General features: G+C 46.5%; 1 protein-coding gene across 16 annotated transcripts in view; it reads right to left on the bottom strand.

Moving 5' to 3' along the window:
• Positions 1 to 12,735, bottom strand: part of AGAP1 (ArfGAP with GTPase domain, ankyrin repeat and PH domain 1) — a 315,433-nt gene that overhangs the window by 109,562 nt on the left and 193,136 nt on the right. For all 16 annotated transcript variants that reach the window (XM_048310096.1, XM_048310097.1, XM_048310099.1 and 13 more), the window contains one exon: positions 4,529 to 4,697. In XM_048310096.1, the coding sequence (XP_048166053.1) occupies positions 4,529 to 4,697 (169 nt within the window). The remainder of the gene's footprint in view (positions 1 to 4,528; positions 4,698 to 12,735) is intronic.

The following is a 12,735-nucleotide window of genomic DNA, read 5'->3' as shown; positions in this document are numbered from 1 at the left end:
GCGGAGCTGCCGTTCCTGCAGCATCTGAAACGTCACAAGCAGTTAGCAGATAACAACCTCCAGCACACTTAACGATGGCCCTGGAATTCACACGTTTTGGGATACTTCACATACTGTACAGTCACCATTTTAAGGAAATTTAATAGCACCAAATTATTTAAATGAAGTGTTAATCAGGAAACAATTTATCTCTACACCATAAGCTATTTTTAGATGTGAACTTTCTACATCAGTGGCTCTTGCTACAGCTCAGGCTTTGGGTTGTTTGGAGAGGTGAAGAAATAAATGACTCCTGGGAGAGATTTCCGGGGTAAGTTCACCTTCAGGTCAAGCAGCTCAAATCCAACCCAATTCAGGAGTGAATGAAACCTGGACCCACTCCTGGCTCCAAAGTCAGGCTGAGCCAGCTCCTAAAAGGCAGAGAGACTGGCCAGAGGGATGGACAGGACTCTGTGGGATGGATGGACTCTGGCCCTGCTCCCAGCTATTACAGAAAGCTGGAACTGAGCAAGCCCAAGATGCACCAACAGAATGACGCTCAGTGCCATGTAATTTTAATTTGAATTTCAGTTACTTAAGCATCGTTGGTCAGCTTTGGATTGAAGATACCACAGAAGTGACATAACTGTAGATTAAAGGGAGTAAACATCCATTTCCCCCAGCTCAGAGATTCCTACCAAGTTAGCTTACAAGTGGGAGCACCTTCCATAAAGTCACTGTTAACAATCTTTGTTATTTGAAGTCTCTGTAGAACATAAATAACACAACTAAAACACCCCCCACGCCCCCGGTCCCTCTGTATTTTCTGGGAGAAGCTGCCACACAGAATCCCAGTTTTTACACAACAAACCCCAAACTGCACCTCCAAGAACCCAAGAAGAGACCAGTTTTCAAATCAAAGTCAACCTTTTTCCAGGCAAGGTGCCTGGCTTTGCAACAGCAGGAGCAGCCCAACCTTCTACTCCTTCCTCTGCTTTCTGAGGAGCACAGAAAATAATTCCTTTTGCCTACTGCTGTTGCACTTCCAGTTTGTTCACTGTCACACCATGACCGTGACAACGTCCATCTACCACGACTATGACCTCACATCAAGGGAAAAGTATTTTTCCCAAACCTTGTGCCAGTGGGAACCCAGCAGGAAAGAGTCACCCTGAGGTTTTTAAATTCGTATATTCTCATAAAGGTCTTTATTTTTTTTTTCTTTTTTACATCTCTGAAACAGAGACTCTCAAGGACTGGAACTTGGCTTTTGCTGTGAAGATGATTATTTCCTAGAGATGCCTGCTTCCAGAAGTTTGGGATGTAAGCACATTTATGGATCAGGACAGCTGCCATGGAGAGATGGTTATTACATGCCTGGTCATCCAAGTCTTTAAAACCAGAAAAGCAATCTTGTTCAGCTCAGAAGTGCCCCAAAGCACAACAGAATTCCATGTGATAGGAATGACACACTCCTGAACTCTTCCCATTCTGCATCAATGAAACCCAGCAGAAAACCCTGTGCTTGCTGCTTGGCTGCTGTAACTTGCAGTGCCCAATAACTGAGTTTGCCCCTCCTGAATTCACAGCATTGCCCTGATCAGCCTCGTTCCTTCTGTTCTGCTCACAAGCACTGTCATGGGAAGCACCTTGGGAAACACCCTCCCCATGTGGGAGGAAATTAAAGGTGTCTGATCAACCACTGAGGTCCAAAAAGGCGTTAGAGAGGGAAGGGGATGAGAAGAAGGAGGAGCTCAAGCTGCTTTGCTGCCTCACAGACCGTGGTGGGATCAGAAGAGTGGCTGAATCACAAGAAATTACACTCAGAGAAAACTATTTGCTGAAAAATGGACTTAAAACATCAGTTATAAGCAATCAAACAGGCATTTCTTGGCAAAATTGGCACTGAAATCCATCCTTAAGGGGCAGCTTCCAAGCAGTGTTTACGTGTCAAACAAAGGCATCATCCAAGATAAGCAGCATTTGACTGTTTTGGGGAGAGGTAACGTGAAACAGCAAAAACGTAGTGAATTTACAGGCCTAAAAATCAAAATAGCAAGTGCTGATTCTTTCTGTTTGTCCAAACCTCCTCCACGTGGCCGACCCACGTACAGAAACCTCCCAGCCACAAACCAGGGAGTGACAAGTTCAGCCCTGTGATCAATTTTAAAGCATCACACAGGCTCCAGACACTTTTCCCAGCACTAAAAAGTGAGGGAAAGCCCTGGGACAGGAGCACAGCCTGCAAGGGATCATTTGCAGGTGTTCTGAGCTGCGTGGCAGGTAGCTGCAGATATTCCAGATGTCCTCCTGGCACTCCAGAACCGAGCCCTGGCTACCTACGGGTCTGCCACCCATCGGGAGCTGTGACCACCATCACTGAGCACATCAGAGTTCAGATGAACACGGCAGGCACAGCTTGGGACAGCGTCTTTCATATTCCCCTCATATTTTCAACTCCCTCTCTGCAATGCAGCCCTCCAGCCTCACCTGAACACCAGAGCACTGGCAGTGACACATGGGCTGATGCAGAGCTGAGCTGCTGGCAGGGATTTCCCAGATCCAGTCTGTCCTGCTACTTTTTTATTTCCATTTAGTTTCTCTCTTTCTTTCTCTCTCATTCTCTCTCTTCCTTTCTCTTTTTCTTTCTCTCTCTCTCTTTTTCGCTTTCTTTCTTTCTCATTCTTTACCAACAAGCAGCTCCTTTCTATGCTTGCTTTTAATCCAGTAGCAAGCAGCAGGTGCTGACCAGACACCAGCAACAGCAAAGTCCTTCAGTGTTTCTGAGCGAGAGGATGAAGAAGCCAAGAGGGAGGAGAGAAGCTCCAAGCGTTCCCACAGTGTTATTTGAAATACCCTATCTAAATTTGGAATTCCTGGCATAATTAACTTCTTTCTCTGTGATCAAACCTCAGCCTGGCCAGGATGCGCACACACACACAGTGCTCCCACCCCTGCCAGGGAGAGCTGCCTGCTGTAAACTGTCATGGGAAGTTTCCCCCCTGACCTGGTAATCCAAGTATATCCCAAAACATGTAAATTCCATGCTCTAAACCTTAAATTATTATGTATCTCTAAATATGTTTCCAGAAACTTGCTTCTCTGAAGCAATCAAGTAATTTTTGCCTCTGTTCAAATGTCTTAAAAGCCAACATCTCTTTATTTGAACATTTCACCTGTGGTTTATTGACTTAGTCCAGCACTTTTCTTCCCTAAATTAGGAAGTGTATTGAAAAGCAGAAGCACTCCCCACACCTAGTCATCTAAATGAAATAGTAAACTCAAAAAAACCCCACCATGAATAATTTTCTCCTATGAATTCTTCCAGTGCCAAGGCACAACTTGAAAAAGGGTCTGATGAAATCACAGCTTCAGACACCTCAGTTCCCAGGCCAAGATCTCCAGGGGTGTCTGCTCAGTGGCACAGCTTTAAAAATCCATCTTGGCCAGTGCCATTCACAGTTGGAAGGAAGAACACTTCTGTTTTCCCCTAATAAAAGGGAATGTCTCAAAAAAAGCAGGGAATTACATCTCGGCTTGAAGGAGCGGGCTTGGAATTAGATGATTTTTAAGGCCCTTCCAACCCAAACCAGCCTGATTCTATGGAACATGAGATAGGTACCTATCACCATCCAAGAGAAGACACCTGAATATGCAGGAATCCCAGGGCTGCTCATCCCAGTGGGCTTTGCACAGGGGCAGGAATGTGCGGGGACGCTTTTGCCGGCGCACGCAGGAGGTGTCTACGTTACCCATAAATGCAAAAGGCACTTGGTGCTTTATGGATGTCGTCCCAAACATGCTGACAGAACTTCCACTAGACCATTACGAGTTTTGTACAAGCTGTGCATTTTACAAGATGAATTGTCTCAAATGTTTTCCCTTAATGCAATTTTTTAAAATCCACTTAGCTGTATGGACAAGTACTTCAGCAAACAATAAACTTCTTTGTTTAGAGCTCAGGAGGAGCTATAAACCACTTCCATCAATAAATTAAAACAGCTTTCCACTGAAGAATCTTGCTGTTAGAAGAATGCATAATATTGAACTTTATAAAAGCAGGAAGAAGGGCTGTGGCTCTCACCAGGAAGCCATAAAAAGCCCTTTCAGATCATACAGCATTTACTTTTCATAAGTATTAGATAAGAGATCATAAATTCCCCCCATATGTTAATTACTGTGAAATTATGAAGGGCTTTGGCAAGCACAAGGTAACAAATACACAGACACCGAAGGCTACTAAGAAACTCAGAATCTCTCCTGGGGGACACATCAGCAGCGAGGGCCTAAAAACTTCCACATCAGTGGGTTTGTAAATCCCAGAAGGCTTTGGGTTGGAAGGCGTCCTGAAGTTCATCTAATTCCACCCCTTACCACGGGCAAGGACACCTTCCACGAGATCAGGTTGCTTTGAGCACCAATCAGCCTGGCCTGGCACACTTCCAATTATTAAGAGATATCCATCCCTATCCCAGTTGTCCATGATAATTCACTGGAAATGCAGTTTTTACCCCTCTTTTTTTTTCCCCCTAGCAAGGTCTTCTCTTACCTGAATTTGGCGAGATGTGTAAACTGCTCATGTCTTTGGAGAGGCCGTTGGTTTTGGGGCTGGAGATGGGGGCACAGGCTGACGTGGCTCGGGGCGGCCTCTTCCCGGGGACCTTCACAGTGGTTCTCAGCAAGTCGATCTCCTTCCCGTGAACGTTCTGCATGTAGTCCTGGGAAGAGAGGAGAAAACCCCAAAAGCCAACATCAAACGGGGAGTTCTGTAAGCAGCAGAATGAATAAACCTGGTTTCACAAGGTTTTGGCCCTACATCCTCTGCCAGCACCCACCATATGGTTTTCCCCTTCCTTCCATGTTCTTGATAATCCCTTCCACACATCTCACAACAACTAACCCCAAAAGTCTGGAGCTTTCTCATGGATCCTCCAGCTGGGTAAGAGGTGATTCACAACAGGGCCATGTGTGGGAATTCACCAGCTAAAGGTCCCAAACAGGAGGAAGCAAGGCTGAATGTCCCTCCTGAGCATGTTTATTTGTGTCTCCTCTCTGCCAGTGTTTTATGCCTTTATCTTTTCTCCCTCAAATTTGGCTGGAATGGGTCAGCAGGCACCAAAGTTACAAAAGGGCACCAGCAGGAAGGTTTCAGCAATTCCAACTCTGTTTCCTTAGAATATGACCCTTCCTGCACCCACACAAAATATCATCAAAGGGGAAAAATCATGCAAATTGCATCTAATTGATGAGAGCAAGCACGTTTAAAACTAGGAGCCAGAAGTGGGAAAGACATCTGTGTTGCCCAAAGAAGCTGTGGATGCCCCTGGATCCCTGGAAGTGTCCAAGGCCACGTTGGACGGGGCTTGGAGCAACCTGGGATAGTGGAAGGTGTCCCTGGAATGAGAGGAGCTTTAGGGTCCCTTCCAACCCAAACCACTCCAGGACTGTGTGGATTAAGGACCCCAAGAGAAAAAGAGCAATTTGGTGTGGTTGGGAGAAGATCTGGGCTTAAGCTCTTGAGTTAAGCTGGGGACCAAGGAATGAATGGTATTCCTGAGCATCTTCTGTGTGGAGGCCAAAAGTCTGAGCTGCTTTTCAGACAGAACTCGATCACCTCACAGAGACCTGGCTGATGCTGTGGGCATCTCCACGAGGAAAAATGTAACTCCCTGTTGTCCAGGTGATGAGGGCAAGATTTAGCCAGATTGACAAGTGTAAGACGAAAGACTACCAGCACTGACTAGGCTGGTTCCCAACCCGCAGCACACAGACCTGGACACCACCAGAACACCCACTTCACAAGGAGTTTCCTGAATTCACCCAAAATCTGTCTCACTGCTGTCACAATCCAGGGAGCAATCAGCTCCCTCATCAAGACCCTTTCACCTTTGGTAGTTTTTACAATACAAATTATATATTCTGCTCAAAACCCATCAAAAATCTCGACGAGCAAGGATTTCTTCATCGTTAATAGAAATCGGTGATAAAACCCTCAAACTAAGCCATCACAGCAGCTTATTTTTCCAAGCTGTCTGAGAATTATTACCAGCAAAAGGTGGGGTCTGATCCATTCGTGGGGAGAGGATGCAGAGCTCTGCTGCCAAGAGAAACAAAGGCAATCTACTCAGGAAAATTCCTTCACTAGGTGCTGGAGACGAACAAACGCGCTTCCTCCGTAAATTATCAACTTGGCAGAACTTTCTAGCTCGGGTGTCACTTCTTCACAAATTAAAATACAATAAGCAGAAGATAATTGAGCATTTATTGCTTATGGGCTCTGAAGTGAGCTTTAATCAGAGAGTGACTAAACCTTAGCACATGCTCTTTTCCAATAGTTTTATTTACCGTACAACCAACTTCAACTGGAGAAGGGGGTTTTGGATCCAAATTCTTCAGGTGAAGGGCGGGTGTGACTTCACAACTTGGGAGATGTGGCAGGGTGTCATTAAAGCCCTTTCAACTGGGTGTAAACCAGGCTGAGGTGAGGCACAAAACCACTTGAGGAAGCGAGGGAGCGTGGGCAAACACAAAACCAACGCGCCTCAGCCGCCGTCAGACCCAAGCCCCTGAACAACAACAGATGCCGGGTAGGTATTAATGTCAGCTTAAATATTTATGGGGATATATCAAATGTAAATAATAAAGGCCCTTTCATCGTGTGCAGGATGCACAGTGATAATCTGCGGGTCTCCCCGAGGAGAGGAGGGCAGGGACCACGTTCCCAGCCCCGTCAGATCCCCGCTTGGGGAATGAAAGTTCAAACTACAAAATGATGCCAGGGCTTCTGAAGCGCAATGGAGGGTTTGATCAGATTAGAACAGATGAGGGTCTTGCTGTCATCTGGAATATGCTGTGTTAAAGAGAAGACAGCAAGCTGGATTTTGATATGCAAATGGTACAGGGATAACTCCCCGAGATGTTAGTTGTAGAAAATGCTGATCCGAGAAAAAAGGGGAAAAAACCCTTTAACAAGGCATGAGGGTAATTCAAAGCCAAGTACTTTTAAACAGCACTTAACAAGTCCCTAGAGCCCACTCAACAGTGGGCCACCCCAGACGTGCCATCTTCTGCCCCTCAACAGCTTGAAAAAGTAGTAATTGCGAATCCATTTGCATTTTTCTTCTCAACTCGTCCGCGTTCATCATTCAGCAAGGCAGGGGGAAAAAAAAATCAAAAAAAATTAAAGCCAGCAGCAAAGCAGAGGGACCCCCTCCCCAAACATGTGGCGCAGAGGAGACGCGGGCGCCCCGATCCCCCGCACCCCGCGCTCGCACCTCCGCCGTCGCTTGTTTTCTACATTTCGCTCCTAATTATGTTGCATCTATTGCCATACACTTAATTAGCTGCATTAATGTGATTTCTTTTCACATAGTCAAGCAATTAAGAGCTATGATTGAGTTTCATTCAATTAGCCTCAACAAACATGCTAATTGATGTCCCAGATGCAAATGAGGTGCAGTGAGAGAAACCTGCTAGCAACTGAGAGTTGTGGCGGGGGGACCCGGGGCTCGCAGCTCGCTGGCAGCAGCACGGCTTAACACGGCTCCCCCTCCTCCCAGGGCAGGGGCACCAGCCATTAGTGCCTGCCTTGTCCCAAAGAGCTCCCTACAGGAGCCACGGGCGGGCGCCGAACCCAGTCGGCGCCGTTCCCCCGGTTCTGGCGGGAGCCGGAGCGCGGCGGAACGTTCCGCTGATCCCGGGAACTGAGGGCTATCCCGAGGTCTCCATCCGGCTCCGAGCTGCTGAGGCACCACGCAGGTGATGGCCTGCAGTCAGCACTAACTGGCAGCTCCATCTTAGTCAGAGCGGGGCGATGCTGCCTCCGCATCCATCAATCCATAATCCCCCAAAACGCGCTCCCCACGTCGATTCTCATCCCTTTGCGTCCCCGGGTTACCGCTCTGATGCGGCGCCGCCGAGGTGTTAATTTGACTACTCAAGGCCATTGACCATTATCTACAGGACTAAATAAACTGTTAAAATATCAGGGGAAAATCAAGAAAAGCTGTATTGACTGAAGATGACACCAAATATTACTTGACAGCCCCACAAAATGAATTGCCTTGAGTAAGAAAGGAACGATGTGCCATGACACAGAATAATGTAAAGTAAAATTACTTTAGTTCTGCTCTTAATACAGCAGCTCTGTTTACAACAGCAGAAATTAATTTAACCAATTAACTGAGCAGAAGCCTTTCAGACATGCAAATTGAGCAAATGGGTATGACCATGTTTTCTAAGCAGGCCTACCAAAAAGAGACACTGCTATTTTTGGGGGCCTCTTTGGACTTCCAGTGCCAGCAGCTGTTAAATTTGTAATGATTTCTGATGGTCCTCAAAGCTGGAGAAGACACTCCACCAAAGACCACGAGCTGAACCAAGGCTATGGGGTGGTTCCAGCTTGATGCCTATGTCCAGCCTGGCCTCGGACACTTCCAGGCATCCAGGGGCAGCCACAGCACCTGTGGGCTGGGGCCTCCCCACCCTCACAGGGAACAGTTCCTTCCCAATATCCAATCTGAATCCACTCTCCTTCAGCTTAGAGCCATTCCCTCTTGTCCTATGCATGGCTGCTCCCTAGAGCCATCCTTAAGTTAAAGCCACGGCTAAGGTTAGTTACCAAAAACATGGATATAAAAAACATTATGGAGTTTGAGGGTTTTCAAATACTACAAGAGATGGTGGATAGAGAGAAAGCCCCTCACTGGGGCTGTAAATGCAGGATCCCCCTGGGTAAAGGGGTTTCCAAGCTCACACTGAAACCACTCACCTCGGGATACAACATATGTCACAACACTAAAATGTAAAAAATTATCTGCTCCTTCCTAGAGGCCTCCCCATGTTTCTTCCATCTGTCCCACTGCCACCCTTTTCCAATGCACCACATATGGAATGAGAGACTCTCTGAGAGCAGTGACTTTCCCTGGCTATAATGGTACACAGGTATGAGCATCACACTTTTTTCTTCCTTTTCAGCTATTCCAATCTCTCAGAAGCCTGTTTTTCCATCACTAGGAACAGGTCCAGGCTAAGAATCCTCCCCAGATCTGTGCCTGGTTTCCACATAGCTCCTAATGAGCTTCTTCCCCATCCCTGAAGTGTCCAAGGCCAGGCTGGATGGGGATGTGAACAACCTGGTCTAGTGGAAGGTGTCCCTGCCCATGGCAGGGAGATGGAACGAGATGAGCTTCAAGGTCCCTTCCAACCCAAACTGTTCTGTGATTCTACAAGAAACACCTTCATTTTGTGGCAGTTTTTCCCCAGTGTTCAATGGGACATAACACTCCTAAGGCTCCACTTACTGAGGTTGAAATAGTGTTTCCTGATCTGAGGCGTAATAAAAATTATTATGGAAAAGGAAGTTTATGGTTGCACCTCTGGATGACATTTTAAAGACCGCGTGCAGTGTATTTTTTGAAAGACAATTCCAATTTTGTGAGCTGACCTATTGGACCCACAAAACCTATTGTTCACCCTCAGCAACAACCAAATCCTCTTCCCCCCAAACCAGAGCAGCCTGGGAAATTGGATGGAGCCCTGACTTTTGTGCCTCTCTGTGGCAGTCAGACATTTTTATTGCAAAACGCCGTCTGGAAAAGATGCAAAACAAAATTGCTAAACTGCAAAAAAAAGAAGAAAAGGAAGGGGGAGGGGTGGGGAGGGAGAAGAAAAAAAACAAAAGGCCCCCTTCCCTTTGCTTATTGAGTTCAAAGGCATAACATGCAGCACCCTGCAGCAAATGGGAAGCTACACTAATTTTAAAGCCATAAAACGCTATAAAGTGCCCTGCGGGGCAGGACTACACTGGAGCTAGTTGCACCTAAATAAGCCATGGTTCATTTACTTCGCAGCTTAGCCTAATGTAATCATCAGCAGATTCCTAGCCTAGAGTTGTAACAGGCACGGAGCCGCTGCCGCCGAGGCGACACTCCCAGCCATGGAGGGGCCGCCGCCACATCGCCGTTGATTAGAAAATTTTTCAGTTTTGACAAGCCCTTAATGAACATAAATCGCTCCTTGATTGGTTTCCGTGTGGGGCCACAGGCACACCTAAGAAGAAACAACACAACACACACACACACACACACACACACACACAAAAAAGTCTCCCCAACTCCTCGCCCTCGCTGCTTTTCCCAGGAAGGGCCTGAGCCGCGGATGGACAGTCGGGATACGAGCCACAGTGGAATATATTCATCAAATGGTCCTGGGAAATTAGCTGTTCCCACCCCCCTCTCGCATATAAACACTGCCATAATATCATTCAGCTTCATAATGCATAGTTAGTCTTAAGGAAAGCCATGAAATGTTATCTTCTGAGGAGAACAGAGGGATGGAAACGCATTCTGGAAAACACTGCTCACCCTAAAGCGCTCTGTCCTGACAAAAAGAAGGTCATCATGAATCTGTTTGCTTCACGTTGGGAATCAAGAACATTAAATTTCAGTAATAAAAAGCACTGGCTATACCTCTACCGTGGTGTTAATCAGCTCCATCAGTGTTGCAGGGGCAGGGGAGGAAGTCAGGGCAACACTTGGAACACAACAGCAACAAAATGTTGGCTTTTTTGTAAATGGATCGCTTATTTGCATAAAAGTTTAAGGAAACTCTTCCCCTTGCACTTCACTTCTCATTCAGCCTTTGTAATGAGAGCTGCTGTAAAAGACAAACCAGAGTTTTACCACCCTGAGTAATTTATGAAGCATTTATACCCACAGCAGTTAGCTCGGCTGGACAGGAAGCTCTAATTTTATAAACCCCCCTGATTAATTAATAGCTTGGCTTTTGCCTTTTAAATTGCAACTCATTCTGATCCTAAGAATTTTCCTTGACTTTCTGAAGAGAGAGCAGGCAGACAGGACACTGAAACGCGTGTTTGCTCCAGCCTGTGCAGCTCTGCCAAAGCACAGTTTTGTTTGCCACACAACTGAGTGTCGACTCCCTCGAGGGCACTGAGGCCTGGACAGATCCTTGTGGGTCCCTTCCCACTCAGGATATTCTGTGGTTCTACGATCTTCCTCAGTTTTATGTTTTCCCCCCCATTTTATCTTCACTCCGTTACATCTTTCAGGTTAAGATAATAAAGAAGTTTTCCAGGGAGCTCCAAAGTGTCTGAGTGATCTGTACAGCTACAGCACTTTATAAAAATAATCAGAAATTACTAGGCTCATATTTAACTGTTCTATCATTCATTTTTTCCTATCCTAACCAATATTTTAAGCATGTTAATGCATGAAATAGTAACTACAATAAAAGTTTACACAAGCTTCAGATTTATCCTCATCAATACTCAAACTGTAGCTCTGCAGCGTTCGTTCTGGTCACTGCTCTCTCAGGAGGGAGAGCTACATCACATGTGGGAAGTAACACAGAATCCCAGAACGGTTTGGGTTGGAAGGGACCTTAAAGCCCACCCTGTTCCACCCCCCTGCCATGGGCACGGACCTTTCCACCATCCCAGGTTGCTCCAAGCCCTGTCCAACCTGGCCTTGAGGACTTCCAGGGTCCTTTTGTCAGTCCAAGTCTGTATTTACCGAAGGCTGATTTAGGGATCAGTTGTTGATAGGAAATGCCAGTTAAAAGGCCCTTCAGAGCCAGCCAATATCCAGCTTTACATTCCTTCAGAGCAAAAATGGGGGGGCGGGGGGGGAAGGACACACACAATGGTATTTTAGAAATGTATGAGCATGAATATTTCTATTAAAGCAACACAAACAACACACTTCAGAGCTATTGAACTGCCTGAGGTAACACAAGCCTGGAAACAAGGCTGAGCTGCAACGATGGCTGTGGGGGATATTCCTAATGGGAAGGGGAGCGCGGTTCCCTTGGCTGGAGCAGCACCAGGCTCCGGGTGCTGACTGGCCACACGGGACACCACACTGTTCTCTAGCATGAGGGGAGATGGGATCCTGCATTTGCAAGCAGGCTTTCTGTCTCCAAATAGTTCAGGAAAATCACACAAGCTGGTAACAACAATTTCAACTGCAGCTCTGAGAAAAACGCTGGGACCCGAGAAAGGCGCACGGAGCTACAACACTTCCAGATACCAACACAGAGGAGGTTCTCAAATGCCTCCTGCTTCTCACCATCTGCTTTTTCTGGAGGAAATGGCCAAGCTGAGAAAGCTCAAATGACACCTCAAGTCTTAAGGAATTTTACAGTGCCTGGGGTTTGTAGGGTATTCCCAGAGAGAATGTGTCTGTATAATGCATTGCTGAAGCTCTTGTGCCAAGTTTAGCCTGGTGCTGGGTCTGACTCCTTACCAGGCTGAAATGCTGCCTTTTAAAAAAATTATTTGAGAACAATAATCCAATTTATTATAGCAGAACAACACTGCTAATGCTCACATGAGCTGCTCGCCCAGCCAGCGCTGTATTTAAGAGAGAATTTAGAACTGTGGCTGCTGTGGGATGAATTGAGCAAACCAGGTGAATCCACACATCTCTCATGGAGATAAAGCCAGATATCCCCCGCCTTGAGGACAGTTACAATCCCCAGGTCATTAAACCAGAGCAGTGAGGATGAAGGTTAAAGGCTGCAGCAAGCAAACACCAACCTTGCTGTGTAGATACACGGGGTTTGTGTACCAGGTGCGTTCTAGATGGGCATCACACCTTCCTTCTCACGTATTTAAGAAGCTCTTCATCCACCCCATAAGGTGCCCCAGCACTGTGCTTTTATTTCAAATCAAATCTAGACCAGACTAAACATAAAAGGGGAAAACTGCCCTTACCAAAACCTAAGCTGTTTTCA

The sequence above is a fragment of the Corvus hawaiiensis genome, chromosome 7, assembly GCF_020740725.1.
Source record: "Corvus hawaiiensis isolate bCorHaw1 chromosome 7, bCorHaw1.pri.cur, whole genome shotgun sequence".
Classification (NCBI taxonomy): domain Eukaryota; kingdom Metazoa; phylum Chordata; class Aves; order Passeriformes; family Corvidae; genus Corvus; species Corvus hawaiiensis.
The sequence above is the reverse complement of the archived record's forward strand: the minus strand, read 5'-3'. Positions and strand labels throughout refer to the sequence as shown.